This window comes from Arachis ipaensis, chromosome B04 (assembly GCF_000816755.2).
Source record: "Arachis ipaensis cultivar K30076 chromosome B04, Araip1.1, whole genome shotgun sequence".
NCBI lineage: Eukaryota > Viridiplantae > Streptophyta > Magnoliopsida > Fabales > Fabaceae > Arachis > Arachis ipaensis.
The window spans coordinates 17,512,830-17,539,152 of NC_029788.2; the positions used below are offsets into that span (position 1 = coordinate 17,512,830).

General features: G+C 38.4%; 2 protein-coding genes across 7 annotated transcripts; both read right to left on the reverse strand.

The window, feature by feature from the left end:
* Nucleotides 3,302-6,933, reverse strand: LOC107639046 (chaperone protein dnaJ 49). Of its 6 annotated transcripts, none has more exons than XM_021120910.1 (2): nucleotides 5,503-6,817; nucleotides 3,302-3,316 (listed from the first exon to the last, which is right to left on the reverse strand). In XM_021120910.1, the coding sequence occupies exon 1, from the start codon at nucleotides 6,603-6,605 to the stop codon at nucleotides 5,508-5,510; it is 1,098 nt and encodes a 365-aa protein (XP_020976569.1). In that variant the 5' UTR covers nucleotides 6,606-6,817; the 3' UTR covers nucleotides 3,302-3,316; nucleotides 5,503-5,507. The 6 variants fall into 6 exon arrangements, with proteins under 6 accessions (XP_020976569.1, XP_020976567.1, XP_020976566.1 ...); XM_021120908.1 differs by lacking the exon at nucleotides 3,302-3,316 and adding an exon at nucleotides 3,521-3,966; XM_021120907.1 differs by lacking the exon at nucleotides 3,302-3,316 and adding an exon at nucleotides 3,521-4,028.
* Nucleotides 9,077-15,308, reverse strand: LOC107636180 (condensin-2 complex subunit D3). Its single transcript, XM_021120911.1, is given in 10 exon segments — nucleotides 9,077-10,084; nucleotides 10,293-10,467; nucleotides 10,563-10,689; nucleotides 10,775-10,889; nucleotides 11,031-11,118; nucleotides 11,372-11,463; nucleotides 11,544-12,035; nucleotides 12,593-13,333; nucleotides 14,055-14,593; nucleotides 14,596-15,308. Coding segments are annotated over 10 exon segments (3,699 nt in total). The 5' UTR covers nucleotides 15,230-15,308; the 3' UTR covers nucleotides 9,077-9,388.

Genomic DNA, 26,323 nt, shown 5'->3' on the forward strand with positions numbered 1-26,323 from the left:
TTGATGATGTTCTCTTATCATTGTAGCATTGAAAGCATCTATTTCATGGAACTCTGTGTTCATCTTCAAGATGTTGGTGGTAGCTCCTCCAGTTCGAATAATGTGGAAGAAATTTGGAATTTCGTATTCAATGGCGCAATAACCGTCCAACAAAATAGTAAGGCTTATAGTCCTACTTTTAATGCCTTTGTCACACCAGATCAAAATACAGAAAACCATCAGGTACGTCCCTCTCCTTCCGCTCTTACTGCATCCCCAAAAGGCATCGCTGATTGTTCGATCGATTCGTCTAATGAAGAAGAGATTGCTGACGACATTGTAAATCACGATAGCAGTGAAAATACAGAAGTTGTCCCTGAAACCCAACCGCTTTATAGCGAAAGGGTTCTCCCACTACTTGTGCCACGAGTAGGTAGCATGCCACTAGGTGGCGTTTCTAGCGGCACTCCAGGAAACTTTTTGTCTTTAAATCTTAGAGCAATGAACCCAACTATAGTTGAGGACAGACTGAGCAACTATGCTCTGTCCGGTGAAATGGAGCTTGAGATTGGGTTGAAGTTTGTCAACAGAGAGATAGCGATGTTTGCTGTTAAGAACTACAACATTCGTAGAAGTGCGAAATTCAAGATTGTAGAGTTCGATCAATCTAGGTATGTATGTCAATGCAAGCAGTTTGGAGACCAATGCCATTAGATGATAAAGGTTGCAAAGACCATATCTTCGAGATTTTGGAAAATCTGAAAATACCAAGGGCCGCACAGTTGTCTGGAAAATTCAATGTCGCAAGATCATGCCCAACTTGATAGTAGTGTCCTATGCCAACATACATTCCCCATGGTTCATGTTGACACGATGATTGGTATAAAGGAGTTGCAGGGTCAGTAGAGTCAGCTTATGGGTACAAAGTTTCGTACAAAAAGGTTTGGCATACAAAGCATAAAGCAATTGCAAAAATTCATGGAGATCGGGATGACTCATACAATCAACTCTGGAAGTATTCAATGCTTTGCAAACTTTCGTTCCAAGTATATAAAACATGTTAATTTATTTGCTTTTGTTATTCTTGGTAACTGGAATCCTTTCTCCTTTATTATTAAATGAACATACCCATCTCAGGAACAATCGTTAACCTACAAACTAGGTTGTACTACGTTGGCAACATGTTGGATTGTGATAGTGTTGTGTTTCATAAGGTATTTTTGTAATTCTATTGTGTGTTGAAGCATTCAAACACTGCAATCCTTTAGTATCAATCGACAGAACACACTTGTATGGTAAGTACATAGGCACCCTATTGATGGCAATAGCACAAAACGGGAATAACAACATTCTGCCGATCGTTTGTCATTGTCAAGAGAGAGAATACGGATTTGTGGTTCTTTTTTCTTACTAACCTAAGGAGGCACACAGCTACTTAACCAGAGATTCTGCTGATTTTCTATAGGCATGCTGCAATAAAGGCAGCATTGGAGCGAGATGGGTCTAGGTGGGAACATAATGTTTATTGGATGAGACGTATTGCTTCTAACTTTGTAGCAAATTTCAAGAGTAAGAAGGATAAAAAAACACCCGTTAAACACTGCATACTCAAAGACGCAAGAGCAAGCACAATATTACCTTGAGTTAATCAGTAGCGAGGATCCAACCACGTCTCCGGAAATGATGGCGTGAATCTGAGGGTTAGAGCCTCCTAAGTGGTTACAGCACCGTGATGAGGGCTGCATATATGGTCATATGACCACTAATCTTTCTGAGTGTATCAACTCCGTTCTCAGGGGAACTCATCACCTCTCGGTGTGTGCAATTGTAAAGTCTACCTACCATCGTCTTAATGCATTGTTTATGAACAAAGGTCATTAGACACAAGCCCAGATCGGATGCGGGCAAGTATTTTCGCAATTCCGGCAAAAAGCGATTCATGCGAATCGGAAGGGGATTCCACAAATACTTGTGACATCGTACAACAGAGCTAGGTCAATCTTCACAGTCGATGAGAGAAGCATAATAGAATCCTGCACGTTGTAAATAAGACTTAAGTCTCTGCCACTCAATCTTCATGTTTGGATAAGACGGATCTAACGAAAAAAGTCAACCAATGTACTATGTGAACTTAGAAGATGTATTGGCTGAAAAATCAAACCAGTAAAAAAATTTAAAATCATTTTCACAAAATTAAAGAATAAAAATAATAACAAACACAATAACAAAAATAAAAATATGGTAAAAATAACACACACAAAAATTATCAATATAAAATAATAGAAACAAAAAAGATGAATAATATTAGTGTAAACATCGACAATGGCCAAAATAATATTAACAAACATTTCTCCCATAAAAATAAAAATGATAATTAAAAAAAATATAAACTCTTAATTAATAAGAATTTTAATTTTTAAATATTAAAAAACTAACCTCAAATAAATGTAAAGTTAGACACGCTGACACGTGATGGTATTTAAGTGTGTCTAAGTATGTCCGTAGAAAAAGATATTATTTTTTATTAAGACACGGCAAACACACGTGTTAGACAAATGTCAAAATATATTTAAACGCAGACACGACCCAGCAAAGTATCCATATTTCGTAGACGTCGAAATATGAAACTGATCCACGCGATTAAGATTTTCTATAACATTGATCCCACTAGTCTGGTTAAATTTGTTTTCACCACAACGTTATAGTTTTTTTTTTTTTCCTTCTCTCGCCCACCGTTTCATTGTGTGAAGAAGGAAGTTGTGTCAAAAAATTGGTCCCCTCCCTTTTTTATATTGAAGCAACGCTGCCTCCTCCAACCCTTGCCTCCTTCAGCGACCTTGTAAGGGGACTGCGATGCAATGGGAATCGCATCCTCGATTGCTGAGCCCCATTTCATGGGTGGCACCGTTGACAAGGCCAATTCGCAGTCGCCGCCATTGGGTTGGCCCCTTTCGCGGATGCCCCCATGGAGGTGCTCCAATTCGCTGGTGCCGCCCCTGGTTTGCTCCATTTTGCATGCGCCTTGACGAGGATTGGACATGCCCGGCTCCAGCTCGCAGTCGCTAGCTCCTGCTCTGACACGTCAGCCTCCATTTTGTGGGTGCCTAGGCAGAGTTTTGAAGGTGATTTCCACTTCGCGGGCGGCTCCCTTGGGTTGGCATTGTGTATTTCTGCCCTACTTTTCAACCGTGAGCATTTTGAGAATTAATGAATTTTGAATATTTATTTAAATAAAAAGAGACCATTTTCGCCCTTCTTTTTGGCAGAGAAGTGTTCAAAAAAGTGAAAAACTAAGTGAATACCAGTCAACCCGTTACTCATGACTACTTGACTAGGCCTGTTCACAACAAAACACCAATCACCATGTGAGATGCTTCAGTCTCCCGAGAAAGAAATAAAGAAATCTTTTCAGTTGTCCATTCATTCAAAGGAAGCAATGTAATTCCACATTTTCACATCCAAATAGAAGTTCGATAGATTGTAAAGGAATTCAAAACTGACACGCTGACTAGCAAGAGCCAAGTACCAATTTGTCAGCATATGAGTAAAGTGGAATTATGGTCCCACAAGATAATAGAAGTTCATTACCAATCACAGAAAGCCATACTTCCTAATGATAGGAAAGGAGAATTCACAAATTCAATTTGATATTACCACCTTATCGAATATTCACTCAATTGAATGAAGGAGCAGTAGCACATAACGATAATTTATCAAGTATCAACGCATGCTTCCAATCTACTTTATGTAGGTTGTTGCATACTAGTACTCTATTTTTTACCCAGCTCAAATCTTGGACTTATTTTCGAGGGCCTCATTAATGATACTGATGACTTGTGTACTTTTTTGCTGTCATGTTCAGCACAATTGTTAACCATGTCTAACATAATAGATAATCCCATCCAAGTCAGTCCCAGCAGCGGCAAGAGCACATTTTCGAGCATATTTGCCAGAGATTTCTCGGAGCACGATGAACATGACACTTAACTGGCAACAAATCAAGTAGCACAGAGCTGTTACAATTAACAAGCAGTGCTCCAATAGATATCCTGAACAATAAATGCGCACAGAAGCTCAGAAACTGCTACCAGGCTTCCTAAAGACAAGTAAACAATTATACATGTAGTAACTTACACACGGGCCTATGAGTACACTGTAAAAAGGAGACAATATTTGAACTGTCGTATAACTCCTATTTAGAGTCCTTAAAAGACAAAAGGGCTCCACCGGCCACTGCAAATATAGAAAAAGTGGGAGCAGGGAAGGGATAGCAACTGTTTGACCTTGGAACATAAGGTGGTGGGTTTGGACCATAAAACTCTGCTGAAAGGGATAAGAATTTGCTTTTTACCATATGTTTGGTATCAGTGATTACAAGAGAAGGAAGAGATGCAACAATGAGCTGGGTGTTGAGGTGGAATTATCCCACTTCCGTAGAAACCATAAGCCATTCTACTATGTTGGAATAAATCTCTGATAAGGTTGTCCCACTATCCACTATACTACTATAGCAGTTTTGGTATAGGCCACTAACAACTATGAGTTATCTAGTAAATAACGTTTGGAAAGCTTTGCTTTATGTGCCAACAATCAACAAGTCAAAAAAGAAGTATTATAAGCTTAAACCTCCATGTGCTAGTCTGTAAGGCCACCAATGGGTGGTTCACAACAGAGATTTTTCATTTTTTTCCCTTCAGACTTCTATGCTGGTGAATACCGGAGTCGAATGAGGGAATGTCATATCAATTGGTTAGGAGCCAAAGAGGAACCCACAGGAAGAAGAAAAATCACGCTGGATAACAGTCACTAATGCTGTGACAACATGGGGCAAGGAAACAAGATGGGAACTTGATACCAGTATAGTAACATGACCAGGTACCAAAGGATGATACTACTTTGACACCATATTGAAGCAAAGGGTGTTTGAGAGTGACTGTTTGCTCTAGCTACAAATCAATAAGGAATATTATGGTTTTATTCAACATCAACTGTGAGAGTAGTAGAACTAAAACAAGTCAACAACAAAGACTTGTTCAACTAAGTGGGATTGACTCCATGGCTTAGATGACAAGCAAAATATTGACATAGTTTCAGACATCAGAAGGCTCATAAAATACCTAAGAAGGTGTAAGGTGTTTGTGAGTTAAGAATATGGAGGAAAAGGGAGAGTGTTGGATTATACTACATGCTTTCTCTTCCCCTCTTTGTCCCTCCAAAACTCAACTCACAAACAATTCCCAAGAATTCCTACTATTATAACAGCAAGCAAACTACAGAAGCATAACGTTGATCATTGGAAACAAATTTCTGGACATCCGAATTAGACATAAAAGAATAATACAATATGAAATGAACATAAGTAAATATGAAATATATTTGGAGACTGCAGTCTCTTATTTAAGTACAAGAAAAGTATCAAAAAATGGCAAAAATATAAGGAAATGCTATTCAATCCATTAAAAACCTCTACCAACTCTAACAACAAAAAATGTTGGGCAAATTTTACATTTAAACTAGAGTTACCTTCATCAGGCTACTACTCCAAAGTTTTGCAACTTTTCACAGTGAGGAGTAGGCAGATTCCTATTCCAACTCCGCCTCTGAATCTCAATCTGACAATAACGCCGAAGCATATTCTTATAATCTTTTATAACATTGTCCTCAATGGTAGTGCGAGCAGCACTCCCCTGTGGATAGTTACGATCAAAAGCTTGAGACTTTACGAAATATTGAATCCCATAATTCTCTATGGTCTTGGGAAACTGGTATGAGTAATTCTTGTACAGAGAATACTCAGGTTCAGAGAATGGCAGGTAAGCAAGCAGCAAAATGATCAAGAACGGCAACAACTGAACAAGGAGCATAATATTAAGCCCCGTTCCACCTGCAACACCCTGAAAACCATGTCTTTGATAATGATGATCATGGGTGGTTGCCCTTGTTCTGTAAACATGTTGCCTCCCAAACACATCAGATTGTCCAAAAAATGCCCTGAATATCTCGTCCGGATCGAAATCATCCTCGAAGAAATCCCGGCTTGCTGCCGTTCTCCTCCTCCGGCGCGGAACGCTGTACTGCTGATTGTACTCGAATTCATCCACCAATCCAGTCTGATCATACTGCCTTCTAGAACTATCATCACTCAAGCATTTAAATGCTTTTGAGACCTTCTTAAAGGCCTCTTCGGAACCTGGTGCCTTGTTCTTATCCGGATGAACCTTCAAGGAAAGTTTCCTATAAGCCTTTCTAATCTCTTCAACCGAACAACTCTTCTCAACTCCCAAGATCGCATAGTAATCACTCTTCAATTTAATTTCCCTAATCAACTTCACATTCTCCTCCGTGTAATTCCTCTCCTCGTTCAAACCCTCGTCATCAGTTTTCGATATACCGTTCGGTTTGCTCTTAACGCGATTTTCGTTACCTTTATGTTCTGAAGAAGAAGAAGACGCAGAGGACTGAGAATCGAGGCACTCGCACATGTTCAGCAAATCATCGACGGGGAGGTTATGGTTGAGCCGCTGAGCGATTCCGATGAATTTGAGGGCGCGGGATTTGTTGCCGGCTGCGATCGCTTCCTCAGCTATTCGAAGGCAGCGCAGCGCCTCATCCTTGTTGCCGTCCATGGCGGAGGCGGCGACGACTGAATCAGCGCCGAGTTCGCTCGGTACCTGATTAAGCTAACGCACTAACTCGAAATTTCAAAATTCAGAAACCTAATCAGAGTAGTAAAAAGAAAAAAAAGTTGAACTTATGAAGTATGAATAGAGGGAATTGAGGAAAATGATTGAAATTAGGGTTTGGTAAATGGATTATTAGGAGAGAAAAAGAGAATTTAGTTTACCTGAGAAGTAAGAGTGTAAGACAGCTACAGCAACAACACAAGAAGAATTGTCAAGATATGAGGATACTCTTCTGTTGCATTAATAGTTTACTATTTCAGTAAGAGTAATTAAAATGTTTAAAATAATTTTGTTATAAAGTTAGATGAAGAGGGTAAATAACTTTTTGATTTTTTTATCTGCAGATATTTAAGTTTTTAGAGTTTAAAAATATATTTAAGTTTTTAAGGTAGCATTTGTTTTGAGATATTGAGATGACTAAAATTTAGTATCATGTTTATTGGTTCAGAGACGGGTACTAAAATTTCTGTCTCTATCCCTAAAATTTCAGTATTTCAGTACCTCCAAAAAGTAGGGACATAACTAAAATTTTTAGAAATAGAGACCGAAATTTTAATAACATTTTATACCTAAAATATCCTCATTTTAATTAATTAATTTCAATTTTGTCCTTTGTACAAATTAAATAGAGTTTCATTCTTGTTTCAATTTCTGTCTCTCACTTTGCACCAAATAGAATACTGTCTTTTAGTCTTTGTCTTTCAGTCTCAGTCTTTCTGTCTCTGTCTCTCCAACCGAAATATCAATCTTTCATGTTCACTTGGGTCCGTCAGACCTAACAGATAAATCAAGCGTGATTCTAATTGTATTGACCTGGTCATTACGAATGCACATGTGGGAGAATTTTTAAAATGCGACAAATTAAACTTAAAAACTGATATGTCTAGATTTTAAAGAAGTCGGGCACTTAAATATATTTTTGAATTTTTAAGAACATAAATATGTGCAAACTAAAAGTTAGGGATAGAATTGTCATTTTCTCAAAAACACATATCCTAAAAACACATTTTAAAAATTCTAAACAAAATTATTTTATTAAAAATTATTGAAAAATAAATATTTTTATATTTCTAATCCAATTTCAAGCATCATATTAGTTTTTAAATTTTTTTTCACATTGAGTCAACAAACAGAATGCAAAATTAATTCTAATTTATTGTACTAGACACAGAATTAAATGATATTATTTCGTTTTAACGCTTAAATAAAGTAAAAATGATATCGTTTTTAGATAATGAAAAGAGGTAAAATAATTTGCACGCTAAAACAAAACAATACTATTTAACCTTGTATTTAGGGGGAATTGGACCCTCTCCAGTTGAAAAAAAACTAGATACTGTCTAGTATATAATCTAACCATTCATTACTTTTTCTTTTCTATTTAATTTTTGTCCCACTTAAAGAATTAAAGGTAAAAGATCACACTTTATTCTCGTATTTTTTTCACTGAAGAGGATCCATTTTCATAGGGTGGTAAGTCAAAGTTAGTACAGTACTTTATTTGTTGACTTAATATTAAAAAAATTTAAAAATTAATAGTGTCCAAAATTAAATTTTAAAATCAGTATAATAAATTTAAATTTAAAGAACTAAAATGATTAGGGTTGACAATATATTCCCTACCTGCGGGTACCCAACCCGGATCAACCCGTTCGGGTAGGGTTGTCTATCCTATCTACTGCGGGTAGGGTAGGATAGGGTACAAATTTGCATACAGGTAGAGTAGAGTACGGGTTTAGGGTATACCTTACTCTACCCTACCCGCATTCTTAATATATTATATAATATATATGTAAAAATTATAATAGTGAGTCTTGTACTCACAATCTTCTTCTTATGTTAAATTTCTTTAAGATTTTATTGTTTTTAATTTTAATTTGAACTTTGTTTTTTATTTTTTATTTTATTAATATATATAAAATTTGAAATAGTTAAATTTTATTTATTTGATTTTTTTTTTTTTTTGTTTCTGCAGATAGGGTCGGGTAGGATTAGAGTTGAGAGATTCTCAACCCACGGGTAAAGTAGGGTAGAGTTTTAAGAAAATTTTTAACCCACAGATAGAATTAGAATAAAATTTAAACTCTACTCTATCATACCCATTACCAGCCCTAAAAATGATAAACCTAAAATGATAAACCTTATGAATTCGAAGGACTAGTTAGTGAATCTAGACAGAATTGTAAATTAAAATGTACTTTTTCAATTAGTTAGGGTAGTACGATGTGCTTCTATGTTTACATGTATTGCCTTGGTTTATTTTGAATTTCTGTATTGTAAAACATTCATTATTTATTTCCCATGTTAAGAATTGAGACATTTTAGTGAAGTTTTAATTTAGAGTAATTATTCACCATTTAAATTTAAATTAAATATAAAAATAGATAAATATAAAAGTAATATATTTATTATATAAAAAAAATGATTGATTTAATGATTAATTTTTGGCATGTGCCTAACATTTTGGATTTTTTTTTCCAGTCCTTGAACACACTTCTAAATTCAAGGAGGTTTCTTCAAGAGCTTACTAATAGGCTACACAAGTGAAAGATAGCAAATTACCAATGAACAAATCCGTTGTCACATGCCCTTATATATTTACATAACTTGAAAGGAACAACGTGCAACAGAATACCTTAAAAGATTTGTTCATCAGGCTTCAATCCACCTAACTATAGCAAGCAGATCTAGGATTCTAGTAAAATACCTTGTCTTGTGATGTGATGTTAGCTTTCATCGTCAGAATCAAAACAGTGTCTTTTCTTCAGAGATTGTAGATCATCCATCCGCTGCTTATTGTGACTAGCATTGATTACACCAGTACAAGACCTGACTTTAGGAACATTCAAAGAACTTAACGGTGGTGTCCCTGTACCTCTATTAATTTCCCTCAGCACAGAACGTGCTGTAGCCGCAGCCGCTGCATCTGCCATTGCTGAAGCAACTTTTGAACCACTTGGAAACTTGCCGTCTTGTCCTTGCGCCTTGGCCGGATTCTCAGCACCCTCAGGTGATTGATTTGCACCTGTATTCGGCCTGGTTGACGCTGCTGCCTCAGCAACTGTTGCTTTGGCTCTTGCTGCCTCATATTTATGCATGTCATAAACAAGCTCTTTCTGCAGCTGCTTATCAGCAACCAATATGTCATCAATCTCATTCTTGTAGTCCTTGAGAAGGATTCGGAGGCACTCCATGAGAGACCCTACGAGGGGACTGTTCTTGCTTTCCAATAATCGTTTCAACTCTATGAAGATTGGGACTGTGTTTTGGATAAGACCCTTCTTCACCGCCTGAGTTATAGCCTTTCCTCTAGCTGCAGCTCCACTTTCTCCCCCTTCTTCCTCTATATCTGCTGACTCGGATGATGAAGCGCGAGACGATGGAATCCGAATCTCCTTGCAGCAAAGAATTCGAAAGGCATCCTGAACACAACTATTGTTAGAATTTTGAACAAAATTGAATAGGAAACTAGACAAATTCACAAAACAGTAAAAATGATGGAAAAAGAAAACAGGATTGTTATACTGAAAAGAATCACTTGCATTGTTCTTCCATTGCCAATAGCATACATATACTGATACAAGTATATAACTTGATTAGCATTGCCTGTAACCTAGTGCAGAATAATACCTGTAGAACAGACTGTCCAGTTGCATCTTCTATGTTGAGCATACCATCCGAAGCAGCAGCCAGAATTTCTGCACATAACTTGGCAAAAGTTGCTAGAAGATGCTCAGGAGCCATTTGTTTCAGTAAACAAACATAAATGTGCATTCTTTTAGACCTTGACTGTTCATCATTACCCCTGAAAAGAACCCCAGAGACTCGGCATGAAACAACGCTTCAACTAAATACTAGTGGCTATAACTCATAAAAATTGCTAATTAAGGATCTCTTTACCTAATGGAAAAACTTTGGCTTTCCCTTCGTGATACTTGGGACTCGCGATGTCCATGATGGGCATGGCAGTCATTCAGAACAAAAACAGCCTCAACAAAACTATTGTATGCTAGAAGAGGACTCTTTACTGATGATAGAAACACAATAGTCAGTTTAACAAAGAAGATACAAATTAATTTACATAACTGCAAGTATAACCATAAGCCTCAAACCTTTCAAAATATTTCCAAAGAGAAATTCTGCTAACCGCCTAATCTTTTCTGATTCATCAACAAGTGATAAAAGGAACCGAAGAAATAGCACTCCTCTCCACTTCACATAGTCTCTCTAGTAAAAGGAAAATATATTTTAGCATTCTTTTCTATTCAATTTTTCTCTTCTTTTGTATGATTATAACCAGTTAACCAAAATAACTCATATATGGTGGGAAATAGAGACAAATCACAGAAACAAGGAAACAAACAATACCTGCAATAATCTGGAGAGCAATAGAAAGGTTTGCCTTCTCACAAGTTCACAGGGATCCAAGAGACACCTGGTGATCTTTGTTATATAACTGATAACTTCCACGAAAAAGATGTTAGAATACAAAGAGTGACATTGTTCAATTTATGCATTCTGCATTAAGTGAATGCTGGACTATGGCATAATGGCTTATCCCTGGCACAAAATAGAAATTACTCATCTGTTTACAATGTGCCATTGTTTTATTTATTTGCATAAGAATGCCAGATAATTTCATCCACACTATTATACATTTTAAACTAAAATTTAAATTCACTTAATGCAGTATCTATTTGCAAGCTTACCTGTCAACGAGAGCAGTGTACCGAACACAAAAATCTGCCATCATCACCACAATGTTATTGCGAAGAGCTGCAGATTCACTCTTTTCAAGCTCCTGTGCAAGTATTACATTTCAATCAGGAAGCAAGTCAACATATTGCAGAACTAAGTCATAAACAAAATCATAGGACCAACCTGTATAAACAGTGGAATATAATTCTTTGCAAGCTTCTCATCAGCAAGGCAAAGCTTGCCCATGGTTAACCACCCTTGAATATAGAAAGAAGGAGCTTCTTGTGGTAGAAAAGTTGCAGGACCCGGTAGATTATTTATCTTGGGACCAGAACTCCCCGAAGTGATGATAGTATGTAATATTGGAACTATGGTGCTCGTATCAGCAGTAGGGCAAACAATTACTGCAGATCCAATTGTATAAATCGCTGTAGTTGCTTTCGTCAATGATTTGGATGTTGCTATTGACCTTCTTTTTCTAGAGCAACTTCTAGGTGGAGTGAAAAAGTTATTTTCTGCATTTTGCTTTGAATTCCCTGAAATGAACTTCTCTATTATTTTAGAAGCTCTGGAAAGTACTTGATGTACCCATTTCAAGACTAATGTGTCTGCCTCCGTGACATTCGAAGCTTTTCGCTTGCACAACGTTTTAAGAGCCTTCACATGAGCATCAACCTATCAAGCAAAAGCATCAACTCAATATGTTACATTTTAGAACTTAGAGGTGAATGTATCAATGTTTTTGTCCGCTTATCATTCTGTTTGACAGCTATCGTACCCAATTTAACTTGTCCATGTTGATTTCTGTGCAGATTTGATTATTTATCCTGTTTATCAATTAACTTTTTTGTTTCATGAAAAGTTATGTAAAACTTAGAGGGTGGCATATACATAGCTTAAAACACCAGATAGAGGTGTTAATTTTAAGGCAACACTCAGTAAAGATCATCAGAAATCAGGATCAGAGACAGATGTAATCAACAATATTTAATATGTCAAAAAATTGCAAAACATGGTGCAGAAGATATTAATCGAGGAAAAAACATACCAAGAAAGTGAACAGTGAACTTCTAATTCCATTTGGACAAGTATATTACATTATGTTCATCACTAAATGTATAGTATCACACATTCATACCATTCATATGGCCATTCAAGGAGAGAGGGAAAAAAATTATTCATGTTAAGTCAATAATGAACTTTATTTTGTTAAAAAAATAAAAAATGATTACCTCTGTTGAATGCATATTGAATTCTTCAACTCTTTTGAGCAAGTTATGAGCTAAATTAGCCGCAGGTTCAGGAGGGAGCTCCACAGATACATTAGAGATTGTTTGTAAGAGGAAAACTCGATCACTAGCCCAGGCAACAGCATCACATTCTATGCTTTCTTCGTTTTCAAATGCCTCTACTTGTTTAAACGGGCTTCTAAACTCACCTTCAACTTCATGTTTGTCAAGAAGCTGCCAATGATGATGAAGAAACTCCCAGTCCACTGCTTTTGGAAGGAATGCAGACACCTCAGATAAAAGAAACCAAGCACCAGGTGGTGCTGTCCATTTTTCTATTGGCAAGGAATGGCTCAGCCAGATAGACTCAGATGTCCTGATTATATTCTGAAGTGCAATAACAATTTTGTGATTCAACCGTTTCTTTTTGCCCAGGTTTGTGCAAATCTTTTTCACCCAAGGGCTCACCTCACCATTGCAAATCTCCCTCAGAAGATACAGAACTCCTTTAGGAAAGAGCATCTCCAACACTTTGTTGAAACTTTTCTCTTTATTTTTTCTGGCTGACATGGTTTCACTATGTGATGAAGTTGCAGATGCAGCTTTACATATCCGGTCCAGAACAAGTTCTTGAAACATATTCTCACATTCTTCTTGGATGCTAGTTTCATTGTCAGTAATTAGACGTGGAACTGAATGTAGCCATTCAATGATTACTGTTTCTGCTGCGAATGTTCTAAATGCCTACATACAGTCAATGTATACTTCATCTCAGATTTTCAGGCTTAAATGTTCTCTTCTTTTACACACTAAACTCTCCAACTCATCGTAGGATGAATCGGATGAACTCGGGCAAGCTATACAAATATGCATACCTATAGTATACATCTAACAATTTGACATTTAAGCACACTATGCTAACACAATAGGGCATCATTTATCATTAGGAACTTCATGCAAAAAACCGTGAGTAACATTGATTCTTAATCTTGTGTAACAAATATTTCACAATGGAACGACATTCCTACGGCCTCCACATATGCCATTGTGATTGTGACTTGTATGTATCTACTTAGCCAACAGACACAACTAATTAGCCATGAAAGCATCATATAAAAGCTTCCTGACAGAAGGGCAATATGCAAAAGAAAACATCGTTTCTTTTCTCATCCACTGTTATCAATTTTTTTCCTTTCACTCTCTCAACAAGCTTTGCCTGATTCTCTCAAACAGTCAAACATGGGACAAGACTTAAATATGTTATATAACCAATCAATAAGAAATAAGAAAGGACAAAAAATAAAATAAAATAAAATAAGATACAATATGTTACATGAGAAGATCCACTTTGAATCCTCCTAACTACCAAAAATGATAAATATAGTTTACCTTTTAAAATTCAAGACATTGAAAGTATGTACCTTTTTAATTGGTCAAACATATTACAACAAGCATAAAAAAGTACCTCAGAAAGAGCTGTAGTTGCTGCTTTCCTCATGCTAATAAGGGGATCAGAACAAGCCAACCCCATTGTCTTGAGTACCACCTCATCTATTGTGCCACCAAGAAGCGCAGTCAAGTTAGTAACAAGATGAAGTGCAGCCCTCCTAACAGCTGCCTTGTCATCCATACACCTTTGCCTAAGCATATTATTCATTTCAACACCGTCATTGCCATCACCAAACCCCATAAACCTCTTCAGCACCACACTACTCCTATCACTCCTTGATAAGAGCTTCACCAGCTGAGCTAAGTTTGCCAAAGCCCTCCCCCGAATTGCAGCAATAACATCCGAACATCGTTTCACCAATGCCTCCAAGCACCATATCCCCCAGGGATCATCACCACCATCCTCTTCTGAATCCAAACCCAACGGATCCTTCAATGACATTACAAGGCTATGAACAAGATCAACTGCTAAGAGCCTGAGGTTTGATTTCCCCCGACACATTGAAACCACGTACTTCACAAACGAAACTTGATCTTCAAACTCCATCACACGCTCTCCTTCGCCACTTTCATCATCTCCGTCTTAACAAAATCAAGTGCGAAGGTTCTTGCTTGCGATTTGTGCATGAAAACAAGCAGAGAAAGGGACCTAAGCACCTCAGAAGCGCTGCTCGAAGATTCTCCATGCTCAGGTTTCAGAACCTTCCTGAGAACACGGGAACAGAGTGTCAACAATTTACCATACTGCCCTCCGTTCTCGCAAAGTTCCACTGCCGTCACAGGAATCTCGCTAATCGACTGAACCAGAGACCTAAGACTCTCCGGGAACCGATCCAAGTGAATCAGATCCATAACCGAAGCCAGCTTCTCCAGCACGACGAGTAAAGCCTTAACATCCACTGAACTGCTTCCTCCATTTTCTTGATTCTCTTCCTCTTCATCCATGCCAGCATCGTCTTGGGACGGGTTTTTCCTGGAAGCCTTACCGGCACGGCGGCGCTTGCGATTTTTGGAAGAATTGGGCTGGGTGAAGGCTGGGGAGGCTTTGAGGGAGCGGCGGAGGGAGCGGAGGAGGGAGAGGAAGGAGAGAGGGGTGAAGAGGGTGAAGACGGGGGCGTTAGGAGAGAGGAGGAGGGAGAGGAAGGCGTTGGAGGCCAGGAGGGAGTGGTTTGGGTTTGGGGAGGAGTCCATGGCGGCGGAGAGAGGGGGGACGAGGGAGGAAGGGGAGAGGGACTTGGCGGATAGCTCATCGTAGAGGGCGTCGATGGACAACGCCTCTCTGTTCTTCTCGTTTGAATTTTCATTTCCCGCTTTGTTATTTTAAACCTTTTTTTTTCTCTTTTTCAATAGATTTGTCTGAGTTTAATTTTAATGTATCACAAACTTTAGATTTTTTTATTTAACTAAATAAATATAGTAATCTCGAAAATAATAAACGGTGAGATATTTAACTCTAAAATGGCCATATTTTAAATGCTGATCCCGTACTATGATAGGATAACGCTGAGTTACATTTTAGGTGTACTCAAAATATGTGTAAGAGCTGAAATCGGATACTGAACATTTGAGATAGACGCATAATGGAGTTAAATCTCAATTTGTCCCCTGAAATTTGGCTCGACACTCAAAATGACCTTTACAATTTCATTAGCATCAATTAGAACCCCCAAATTTTGAATTGTAGCTCCGACTTGCCCCTGCGATCATCTCCGTCACCGAAAAGCTGATCTGGCACAGTTTTATGATACGGTGGACTATACTAAAACGACGGCGTATGGCTTCGCGCCCAAACCCTATTGAAACTACGTTGTTTCACTTGTTTTGGTGGTTCAAACTCTCCCTCTTCTCAGTACGACGATCATAAGTTGCCAATCTTCTTCTTCTTCTTCTTCGTTTTTCCTGATGCGTTGCTGTGAAATCCAAAAGAGTTCCTTCGAGTCATTCTAAAAATCTATGCAAACTTGGGGGTTTTGGCAAGAGTGAAGAAACCACAAGCACAAGTTTATCCAGAGGTTAGTTACAAAACTCATTGCTACCAATGCGCTATCTTTTACTTCTTTAACTTTGGTTGCTGGTTTTTCCTATATTTTGTTAATAAACTGTTGTGGTTAATGTGCACATGCAATGTAGGACTTAGGGTTTGATGATATTTTTTTTTTAATTTGTTACAAAGTTAGTTTTGTTGATGAGTGACATATTGGTTGTTTGTGGGTCTAGGATTAATGTTGTAATGGAAAGATTTGTCAGTGGTGCTTTTGGGATGGTTTCCTATGAATGTCGTATGCATAAAAATTGTCTGAATTTATTTGAAATTTCTTTACAGATGGATGATCATATAACCATAGTATTTTACCATGGAGGTAGGTTTGTTACCAAGGAGGATGGTAATGTAGCATATGTTAGAGACAACACTGATGAGTTGGTTGGATTAGATGAAGACACAATGAATGTGTTTTCAATCAGGGACTACTACAAAGTATTAGGATATGATAACATTGTGGAATGTTGGTGGCTGGCTCCTGGAAGACCTCTAAAGACTGGGTTAAGAGCTCTGTCACATGATTCTGAGTTGTTGGAGATGTGTTTTTGGAGATGTGTTTTCATGCGAAGAATAACCAAGGAATTGTACATGTTTACTTTGAACATGGAATATCCCAACCAGAATTTGATGATGAAACCCAAATGAAGTTAAACCAGCTACATCGAAACCCAACTCATCTAAGCTCACCACTGCCAAGCCCACTACATCGAAGGGTAAACAAAGATCTTGGAGACTTTTGTCACAAATGGTTGACTATGGATTCTTATAAGGCTACATACTTGCACTCATTGAATCCAATTCCAGGCGAAGCATTATGGGAAAAATCTCAATACCTTAAGCCTCTAGCTCCTAAAGTAAAGAAAGCCAGGAACTTTGACAAAGAAGAGAAGAAAAGATACCGATGAGGAACCTTTAGCAAGATTGGCAGGGTCATGAGGTTTGTCCCTATGTCAGGCTTCATACCTCCAAGGAAGAAGTGATGAGAAGCTTTCTGTTTTGTTGTATTTAATTATGTTAAACTTGGGTTCATCTTGATGATTGTATTTTGGGATTAGTTTATGTACAAGTCAGAAACAGTAGAACTGATATAGAATGTTTAAGTTTGGATTTCAATAGCTGGTTCTATTTTGAATGATTTTAATATTTTGTTTAATGAAGACGATGATGAATTATCAGTTTAGGGATTTTGAGTCATTGTCTAGGGATTTATTTCAATCGTAGGGGCCAAATTGAGACATAAAATTCTATCTTCAGGTCATGTAACTATTAGCAATCCCACTCAGCACTTAACAGGCCACGTGTAGTCTACCGTGTCATGAAACTGTGCCAGATCAGCTTTCCGGTGATAGAGATGATCGTGGAATCAAGCCGGAGCCACAATTAAAAATTTGGGAGTTCTAATTGAGGCTAATAAAATTGTAGGGGTCATTTTGAGTCTCGAGCTAAATTTCAGGGGACAAATTGAGATTTAAGTCCGCATAATGTGAAAGGGGGTCTCAACACCCGAGATATGTACAATTTCCTAATTCCCCCCTCGGCGTCCGAGATATAATTAAGGATTTAGTTAGGATCTTAGCTCCTGGGATATGTGTATTATGGTTTAGATATCTCTGCATCCAAGATATGTTGGAGAATAAGTCTATTTATAAAGTCCATCCCAATACCTCCCGTCACACAATTCACAAACCAATCTTTTCTTTCTCTTCTTTCTATTTTATTCTGATGGAGAATAATCAATTCTTCTTTGTTGTGATTTATCCCAATGGGATAGTTAAAAATCGTAATGAATGAGTGATTTTTGAGTTTGATAAGACTATCATGTTGTGCTTGTGCATAAATCTGATTGATAGCCTGGATGGACTAAAGACCGTCATCCTGAGCAATATGGAGGGAGTAGGTACGAAGGAGGTTGGGCGAGTTACATATAGATTTCTGCACGCGCATTCAAACAGTGGATTTACCAACCAGTTATTTTGGATTAATGGGGATCAGTGTGAGGTTAATGTTCGATGTACATGCACGGCTAATGCCGCAACATATGATAGAGTTGTATGCTGCGATCCGTGACGTGGTTGTTGGTGGTGGACCGTTTCTTTTGAATCATGAAGTTGTCCCACTCGAGGCCACATCGATCCACTACGTCCAACCTCATGATAGTAATGATGAGGATGATAGTGAGGGCGATTCAACTTATGTTGTCGGGTCCGAGTCATCAAGCAATACAACTTCTGAAGATGAGTATGTGCCAGAGACTCCTGACAGTGGTGTTGGTAGGTTTCTCCTGCCACCCCCTTTGGCCATTCCTCGACTGTCTGATGTTTCTAGTCATTATCAGATGCTGCACTTGGACGCAATGCAGCCAAACGATCTTCTGAACGCCAGTGACGATGAGGATTACAACACTGATGGTTGGGTGGAATTCTGAGTTGAGCATAGGTTCAGGAACCGTAAAGCAGTTCTAATGATGGTGAAGAACTACAGTATTCGACAGAATGTGGAGTACAGAATTTTGGAGTCAGATATACTTAAATACCATTGTTGTTGCAAGCAATTTGCCAACAGTTGTCCATGGAGTCTTCGTGTGGCACTACGATAGAACTTGAATTACTGGTATATGTTACGATTTATTTTGGATGCATTAGAGTCTATTACATTAGTTTTGTATTTTTCATAATGTTGACATCTACGTGAAATTTGTAGGGAGGTGCATAGGTTCGGTGGATCACATACCTGTCTAGCATCTACCATGTCTTGGGACCATGCTCAACTGGATAGTGGTTTGATTTACAAGGTCGTGTTACCTATGATAATGACTGACCCGTCGGTGTCTATCCTAGTGTTACAAAGTACGGTTCATCAGAGTTACCATTTCAAGCCCTCGTATCGAAAGGTGTGAAAGGCAAAGCAAAAAGCGGTTGCTAAGACTTATGGCGACTGAGAAGAGTCGTACAACAGGATACATGTACTCTTATAAGCTTTGCAGGAGTGCCTCCTAGGTACGATTCACGAATGTATTGTTGTTCCTTATTCCAACTGGGACATGGTTGACGAAGAGTGGAATTAGTTTGATAAGTTTTTTGGACATTTTCTCCATATATTGAAACGTTTAAACATTGCGAGCCTTTCGTATTTGTGGACGAGACACACTTGTACAGAAAGTACGGGGGTGTGCTGTTAATTGTTGTGGCTCAAGATGGCAATAACAATATTCTTCCTATAGCTTTCTCATTAGTTGAGTTTGAGACAATAGAGTCATAGTCGTTTTTCTCTCGAATTTGAGACAACATGTTACTCCATAATATGTACGTACCTAGAAGCAAGTGGGAACCTGACGACATCGTATCCCGCCAGACTAAAACACGGGAACCTATGGTAGATCTATGAGACAAAAAGCGGCATATACCCCGCAATTTCATTCACATCACGTGATGTCGCGATGCACAATGAGTGGTACGTATGACAGAGTAGTGCAGACCCCCATGACAACTGGCTGCAACGATTGAAATCCTCCCGTAGCGACAGCCATCTCAAAGGGATAAGTGTAGTAGACTTGTCCGTGAACAGAAACCCTCCAATAAGTATCATCAAGTAGCACTGGGTATACTGACAGAGTGTATCCGAGGCTGCCCCAGCAAGAATGTGTGTAACCCTGTCCCTGAGCCAGTCATCCGCACCCCGAAAACCTGCTTTCCTCCCTCCGGTTGTGGTGGTGGCCCGGCGCCAAGTAAATCCTCAACTCACTCCCACCTGGGGTGTCTATGCCATCGCTGAAAGTCTCTGGTACAATCCCCAATGGGCTCTCCAACAGAGCACAGACCAATGTGGTAGGCAGCATCCTGGAGCGTAATTCTAGCCTCATCCCATGGAAGGAGGAACATGTGGGTCTCGGGCTTCCGCCACTCGACAAATGTAGAGATCAAGGAATTGTCAAATATAAAACTCCTCAACTCTACTGCATGTCCAAATCTAGCCTCCCTTATATAGGGCAATAGGATGGCCGGCGATAGGAGACCCAGGGTCACACGGAGTGGCAACAGTAACCGTGGTCTCTGCAATTTCTAAAACATTTACTCGTGCATATTAATTACGTCTAAACCATTAATTGTTGCTAAACATTACTAAAACTTATAAACCACCGAGATAATCTTATGTATTAAATGCAACAGATACCTATTTATTGGACTAACAGATTAAATGAGAGTTACTTGTTTTATTTATTTAACTTAACTTACAATTAGTTACCTATTTTATTTATTTAACTTAAGTAATTACAATCAATTATACAAAGTATAAAATCATACTAGGTATACCAACGAAACTAATATAGATCTTCCAACTTATTAATCACTAACAATAAAAAAAAATGTTAAACTACTAACCTCAAAGTCTAAAGCTCCAGTTACGTGCCAAGTAGCATTCAGTCTGTTGATGTCTCCTTCGTGGACATATTGTCGGGTGTCATATTTTTTGAAGAAACTCAAATTCACGCGTTTAGAAGGTCACAAAAGTGGAAGAAATGGTGGTTATGCATATAATTCTCAGATGTTGTGACTTATATATGCATGCAAGCTTTATGCTGAGACCCCATCCATGACGATTGCTCATATCTCGGGTGTTGAGACCCCCTTCACATTATGCGCCTATCTCGAATGCTCAGTATCCAATTTCAGCCCTTACATATATCCTGGTAGCACCCAGGATGTGACTTAGCGTCATCCTATCATAGCACGGAGTCACAACATCCGAGATATGGCCATTTTGGGGTTACATCCTCAGCATTCGAGATGTGTCTCAGGATGCATTTTCGTAAATACCACCGTTTATTCATTTTCGTAATTACTATATTATTTAATTTAAATAAAAAATTCCAAGTTTTACAGTCTAAAAGTTTAGATATTTAAGTAATAAACTTAAAAAAATTATTATGTGACTTTTTTTGTGACTGAAAAGAAAACAAACAACAACCAAGAAAGAAAAAACAAACAAGAAACTGCTTAAGAAAGACAGTCCCGTTGAATACTACTCTCAAACTCCTTCCAAGGGAACGGAAGCTCCACTTGGGGAGAAAGGGTCCTTATTGCAGTCTTTGTCATGATGTCTACTACTGTTTTGCATCTCTCAAGATCAACCGAAGATCAGCACACCATTTTCAAGACATGATATCTCGGATTTTCAGCACCAAAAGATCAATAAAACTAGAGCAATCCTTTAAATTATTGACAATAATAAAGGCCTCCACACAGTCTGTCTCACATATAATATCTCTTTGCCCCGAGTCCTAGGCTAAAAGAAAGCCTCTCCAAATAGCAAACAACTCTCCTTGCAGAATACTATGACTCTCAATTGTTCTCAGATAGCCTCGTTGTCACCTTCCCTTCCAATCTCTGCTAACACAGGCAAAACTAATCCGAGCAACATTGCCAGGATAGCTAGCATCACAATTAATCTTAAAGGTACTCAACGAGGGAGAAATCTAAGAGCCACTAATGGTGGAGGGAATAGACACTCATTGTAACTTAAAATATTCTGAAGTTCCTTTTCCAAGGACAAAGTCATACTAGTCACCTTGTCCGTGGTCCAAGACTCGTTGGGATGAAAGATCTCGTAATTTCTCGAACGCCAAATCCACCAGAGACCAGAAAAGAATCAAAAGGGGCATTGTTTGCTATTATGTAAGAACCAACTCATCAAATCTAATGGTTGACCAGAGATCCCTAAATCTTGCCAAACTAGCTAGACTTTTGGACAATCCCGAATGCAATGTAAAACTTATTCGTTACCTGAGAAACATAATGGACAGCTATCTGTGTGCAAAATGCCCCTCCTAAAATGAAATGCAATAGTAGGAAAAGCCTCCTGAAGACATAGCCAGGCCAAAAAATTGTTCTTTTCTGGAACATGTTGACGTCAAAGCCAAAACCAATTCCCTCTATCCTCCTAACTAAACATCTTCTTACTGAGCCACAAATAACCACTACGAGCGTCATAAACCTTTGAAGTCACACCAGTCCAACACCAACCAATCTCTAAACCAGCTTGAACATTCGGGTTGGAAGAGTTAATGTTGCTTTGCAGAGACTAATTCAGAGGAGAATAGATATTCTCAAGGTTCCACTATTCAAATGACTAAAGGTCCAAGATTCGGAGATTCGAATTAGAAATATGAACATAATCTATCTCATGACACAGTTGCCCCTCTCTGATCTTCTCCATTTAGAAAACCAAAAGTTATGTTCTAAATCCCAATGCACTAAATAAAACATTCCTTTAAGATATCCCAAACTTGACATATACTCTTTCAAACATAAGATCCCCTGCCTTGAGACCAACTGAAGCAATTATCCTTAGAAGAATAGTATTTTTCTGTCAACAGTTGAATCCAAAGCTTGTTAGGATGGTAAAAGAGTTGCCAAACTAGCTTTCCAAGAAAAACAATATTAGCACAAAAAGGATATCTAGCTAATTCTCAGACCCCTAAACTTCTTAGGGGTTACTAACACCTTCTAGTTAACTAAATTCAAACCTCTACCATCAGCTTGACCCTTTCATAGAAAGTTTCGTATCATGGATTTTATCTTATTAGTTATCCCATTAGGGAATAGAGATACTTGCATGCGGTAAGTAGGAATTGCAGTCACTACCGAATTGAGCAAACAAAGTCTACCCGCCTTATTAAGCAATCTCCCTTTTCAGGTGGCTAGCCTTCCCCAAATCTTATCCAGAACATTGTTGAAAGTTGCACGTATCACCCGACAGTGATTAAGGTTCACCCTTAAATACTTGTCCAAGTTCTGGACAAATCAGATGGAGGACACTTCGGTGAAAATATCTTTTCTTGTTGCTGAAATATTCCTGGAGCATAGCGCTTTAGATTTTTTCACATTAACCTTCATTCCAGAGGCTCTGCAGAAGTTTTCCAAAGCTATCATTATAGTTTGAACTTGCTATTTTTTAGCTTTACAGAAAAGAAGCAAATCATCGGCAAACATCAAATGATAAATTCTTGGACCCCCTCTAGAAATCGCAACCAACTTCCACAAGCCCCTATCAACTTGTTGATTAATAGAATAGGACAATCTCTCCATACAAAACACTAACAGATATGGTGACATAGGGTTTCCTTGTCTAAGACCCCTGCTCGGAGTGAATCTATTTAATCTATCCCCATTCCAAAGGATAGACAGCAAGGAAGCAGTGACACCACGAATAATCAGATTGACTGTCAAAAGAGGAAAGCCAAAACTCACAAGGGTATGTTTCAAAAATCCCTAATCCACTCTATCGTACATTTTCTCCAGATCAATCTTAAAGGCAAAGGTGCCTTTCTTTGACTTTGTCTTCTTCATGAAATGGAGAACCTCTTGTGCTACAATAATGTTGTCTGAAATTTCTCTTCAGGGGATAAACCCTCCTTGAAGGGGCCAACAATCTCTTTGAGATGGGGATGAAGTCTATTGAGTAGGACCTTTGTTATAACTTTGTAAACCAAATTACAGAGGCTAATAGGTCAAAAATATTTCATGGAAACCGGGTTTTCTACCTTTGGAATAAGAACCACAAAATTTCATCATCCTTGGATCCATATCCAAACCAGAGAACGCATGACAAACCATAGTCCAAACATCAAAATCAACAATCTCTCAGTATTCTTTAAAGAAGAAAGCCTGAAATTCATCAAGGTCCAGCACCTTAAAAGAATGTATAATAAAAATAGCTGACTTAACTTCGTCCAAAGTACTGGCACTGCGAGGCTATAACGGGCTTTATCATTTAGGGAAGGCAGCGGCACATCACCAAGACAACCTAAATTCTCATCCTCTGACTAGCAGAATAGGCGTTTATAAAAGGATTCAACTTCCCTTCTAAGGACCTTTGGATCCATTTTTCATACTCCATCTTGAAGAAAGAGACCATGAATCTTATTATGCTTTCTCCGCACAAGAGTCTAGATATGAAAGAACTTGGTATTTCTATCTCCAAATTTTACTCACTACTCTCTGGATTTTTGAAACCGTAGAAGTTCCTCCTGCACAAGCGTGTTATTAAATTCCTCAATCAGCTGTTGTTCTTTTTGCCGCATAGACAAATCCTCAATTACTCTCAGTCGCTTATGAAGGAAATTAATCTGCCTCTCCAATTCGTATTTTCTAACAAAAATATTGGCGAACACTTTAGAATTAAAACTCTAAAGAGTTCTTCTGTAATTTTGAAAGCTTGCGATGCACCTCTCTGTAGCCAGCCCATCATGACTGGTTCACAATATCTCTGTACTCCAGATGAGTTGCCCAAGCCGCAATAAACCAAAAAGGTCTATTCTTTTTCAGTTGGGGACGACCTGTACATTGTACTAGGATAGGATAATGATCAAACTGAAGTCTATTTAAAATTTCTGCATAAGCCTCTGGAAACGAGAGATAACTATCCACTATTGATACAGACCCGGTCAAGTTTTTTCGCCACCTCAACACAATTTTTAACCCTTTTGTACTAAGAAAACCGTCTCCATAGTCTTCAAGTCAAATAGATCACTATCCCATAGAGAGGCAGCAAGCTTATCTGCATGGCGACTTGAAAAGAGACAACCCTTAGATTTGTGAGAGAATATGTAAGACCCAGAACTTTTGAAAAGTTATTACGAACTAATTTCAAATTATATATTTATTTATTTACAGTTTTAAGTTCATAAATTATTTTATAGAAGATAATTAAAGGTAGTTTTGATTAATTGGATTTGAAATTAATTAAGATTTATATCCAACTCTCATTTTGGATTATTTTCCTATTTACTATTTAAAGTCTTAGAAATTCAATAATGATGATGTTTGAAAATTTAAATTAGAGTTTTATCTAATTTTTTAATTATTGAATTAATTCTTATATTTATATTATAAAATTAGTAGTTGTAGAATAATAAGATTTTTATATAATAAAGTCTTGTTAATAAAGAAAATTAATTTTATTATCTTATAATTTCAATTGGAGTACTTGATTTCAAGCCAAATAGTATTTTGATACAATTAAAGTAATTTTAGAGATTCAAATAGCTTCCAAATTAAACCTCAAAATCCTTAATTCTATATACAAACCCTAACCTAATTAATCTATAATTTTTTTCCCTTTACCCCAAGAAAACCCAGCAGCTCCAGACAAATAAAGAAAAGAGAGTTAGAGGGGGGGTGAAGCTCGAAGAAGGGAAGAAAGGGAGGTGAAGAAGAGGAGCGAACCGAGGGAGAAGAGGAGGAGAAGAGAGAGGCTGCGCCGACGCCACTGGTTTTCGCCACCACCGCCGATGCCGCTGAAGTGAGAAGGCGCCGAACTGCTGCACGCGGGAAGCCATGCTGTCGCCGCCATCGCCAAGCCCGACCCTGCGCCTCGCCGTCGTGTTGCTATTAAGGGAGAAGGGAGCGTGAACAACAGCCACGAACGAAGAAGAGAGCGCGGATGCAGAGGAGGTGAAGTCGTCACTGTCACCGTCGCGTGAGGAGTCGCCGCCGTGCCCAGTCGTCGTCGCCGCCGTTCCTCCACCGTCACCGAAGCTATTGGGCTCGCCGTCGATGCACCCATGTTGCTGCTGCGTCGCCGGAGCTTCACGACGCTGTACTGGCCGCCGGAGAACACAGATGAGGCCTCTGTCTTCTTGGGTTTTGATTGTTGCTAGTTACTCGACCGTACGCCGGTCGGAATCGGGCCAGATTTATCGGTAACCACTTCCTCCATTCTTGAATTTGTTCCATTTTTATTTTGCTCCGCTATTATGATTTTTCTGGTGTTTCTGCTGTCTTACTAATCAGAATGGTGTTATTGCCACTAGAACGGATGCACAGGTCCCTGATTCTCTTCCTTGTTGCCCCATCGTTTTGTTTTCTATAGCTGCAGTAAGTTATTCTAACCTTGATATCCTTACCGCTGTTATTTTGCTATAGATTTTTGAGAATTCTGTGATGTTGACGTTCTAGGGTGGAGTTCTAGTAATTGCATGGTTAGAATAGAAGCCGTTTTTGTTGTTGTGGAAGTGAACGGAGCGGCGGATGCAGCTGCCGTTGAATGCGAGTCAAGAGGAAAAGGTTTCTTGGACGTATTTGATTTATGGGTTTTGATTATTCGAGGTAGGGGCGCTTTTCTTAAACTTGATTTACCTTCCAAAGTTGTTATAAATCGATATTAATGCGTAAGATAGATTTTTGTGATTTCGTAAGTCTTATGAATTGAATTGAGTTGCTTTGGATGAATGAGATTATTAGTTT